Source organism: Larimichthys crocea, unplaced genomic scaffold (assembly GCF_000972845.2).
Source record: "Larimichthys crocea isolate SSNF unplaced genomic scaffold, L_crocea_2.0 scaffold2825, whole genome shotgun sequence".
Lineage (NCBI taxonomy): Eukaryota > Metazoa > Chordata > Actinopteri > Sciaenidae > Larimichthys > Larimichthys crocea.
In genome coordinates, this window is record NW_020853711.1 from 1 (window position 1) to 1,173 (window position 1,173).

Genomic DNA, 1,173 nt, shown 5'->3' on the forward strand with positions numbered 1-1,173 from the left:
CCAGCATTAGCAATCTACCTGGGATAAGGTCTCTTCTTCTATATATTTCAACATCATGCATTTTGAAGAAGATACCAACCCCATCAGCACTATTTTCTCCTATAGAGATTACACTTTTGCCTTTAGGCCAGAGCTTGATTACGTCATCAACATCATTAATTGTCTTTAGTCACATTTCTTGGATGAATAGTACGTCAAAGTTTGTATTAAGCAGAAAGTTCATTTTTTGTTTTCTAAGTGCAGGTGATTGTATACCGCACGCATTCCAAGTTGCGACTTTAAGATAACTCATGATCTAAGAGGGTTTATGGCGTGGGTTTTTTATCCAGTCGTTTCTCTCTCTTGTTAAAGATCTGCAAGGCTCTTCTCTTTTTAGTATGGTTACATTGTTCAAGATTTTCAAAAACTCTTATGTCTGGTGGAGGAAACTCAGGTGTAGTGGAGAAATTACCTGAGTTTTGATCACTTTGAACTGGATCAGGAGCTGAAGGCGGTATGAGAGGAGTGCTGGCACGCTGGCCTGCAGTGAGATCAGATAAATCTGAGCTGGGACTCTCACTTGCACTCTCATATTGTTGTTCACAATCATTTTCGCTATCATTATCATCATCGCTGTTCGTGCTAGAACTCTGTTCACCAGAGAGAGATGGAAACTCATCGGGAAGAGGAGACGAGGAAAGCAAGATATCCTCAAGACCCGGTTGACAGTGATCAGAGAAAGGCATTGGATCTTGCCGAGTCTTTGGCTGCTGAATGTCAGAGGGCTGCTGGAGCTGCTGGACGTTGGAGAGCTGCTGGCGCTGCCGGGCGTCGAAGGGTTGCTGGAGCTGCCGGGCGTCGAAGGGTTGCTGGAGCTGCCGGGCGTCGAAAGGCTGCTGGAGCTGCCGGGCGTCGGGGAGCTGCTGGAGCTGCCGGGCGTCGGGGAGCTGCTGGGCGTCAGAGGGCTGCTGGGCGTCGGAGAGCTGCTGGAGCTGCTGGGCGTCGGAGAACTGCTGGAGCTGCTGGGCGTCGGAGAGCTGCTGGAGCTGCTGGGCGTCGGGGAACTGCTGGGCGTCGGAGAGCTGCTGGGCATCGGAGAGCTGCTGGGGCTGCTGACTCTGCAGGATGTCGGAGGGCCGCTGGGGCTGCTGACTCTGCTGGATGTCGGAGGGCCGCTGGGGCTGCTGACTCTGC

At 51.7% G+C, this 1,173-nt stretch overlaps 1 protein-coding gene across 1 annotated transcript; it reads right to left on the reverse strand.

The window, feature by feature from the left end:
* Nucleotides 1-7: 7 nt before the first annotated feature.
* Nucleotides 8-1,167, reverse strand: LOC113744909 (mucin-13-like). Its single transcript, XM_027276040.1, has one exon. It carries the CDS (start codon nt 1,070-1,072, stop codon nt 410-412), a length of 663 nt encoding a protein of 220 aa, XP_027131841.1. The 5' UTR covers nt 1,073-1,167; the 3' UTR covers nt 8-409.
* Between the last annotated feature and the right edge of the window lie 6 nt (nt 1,168-1,173).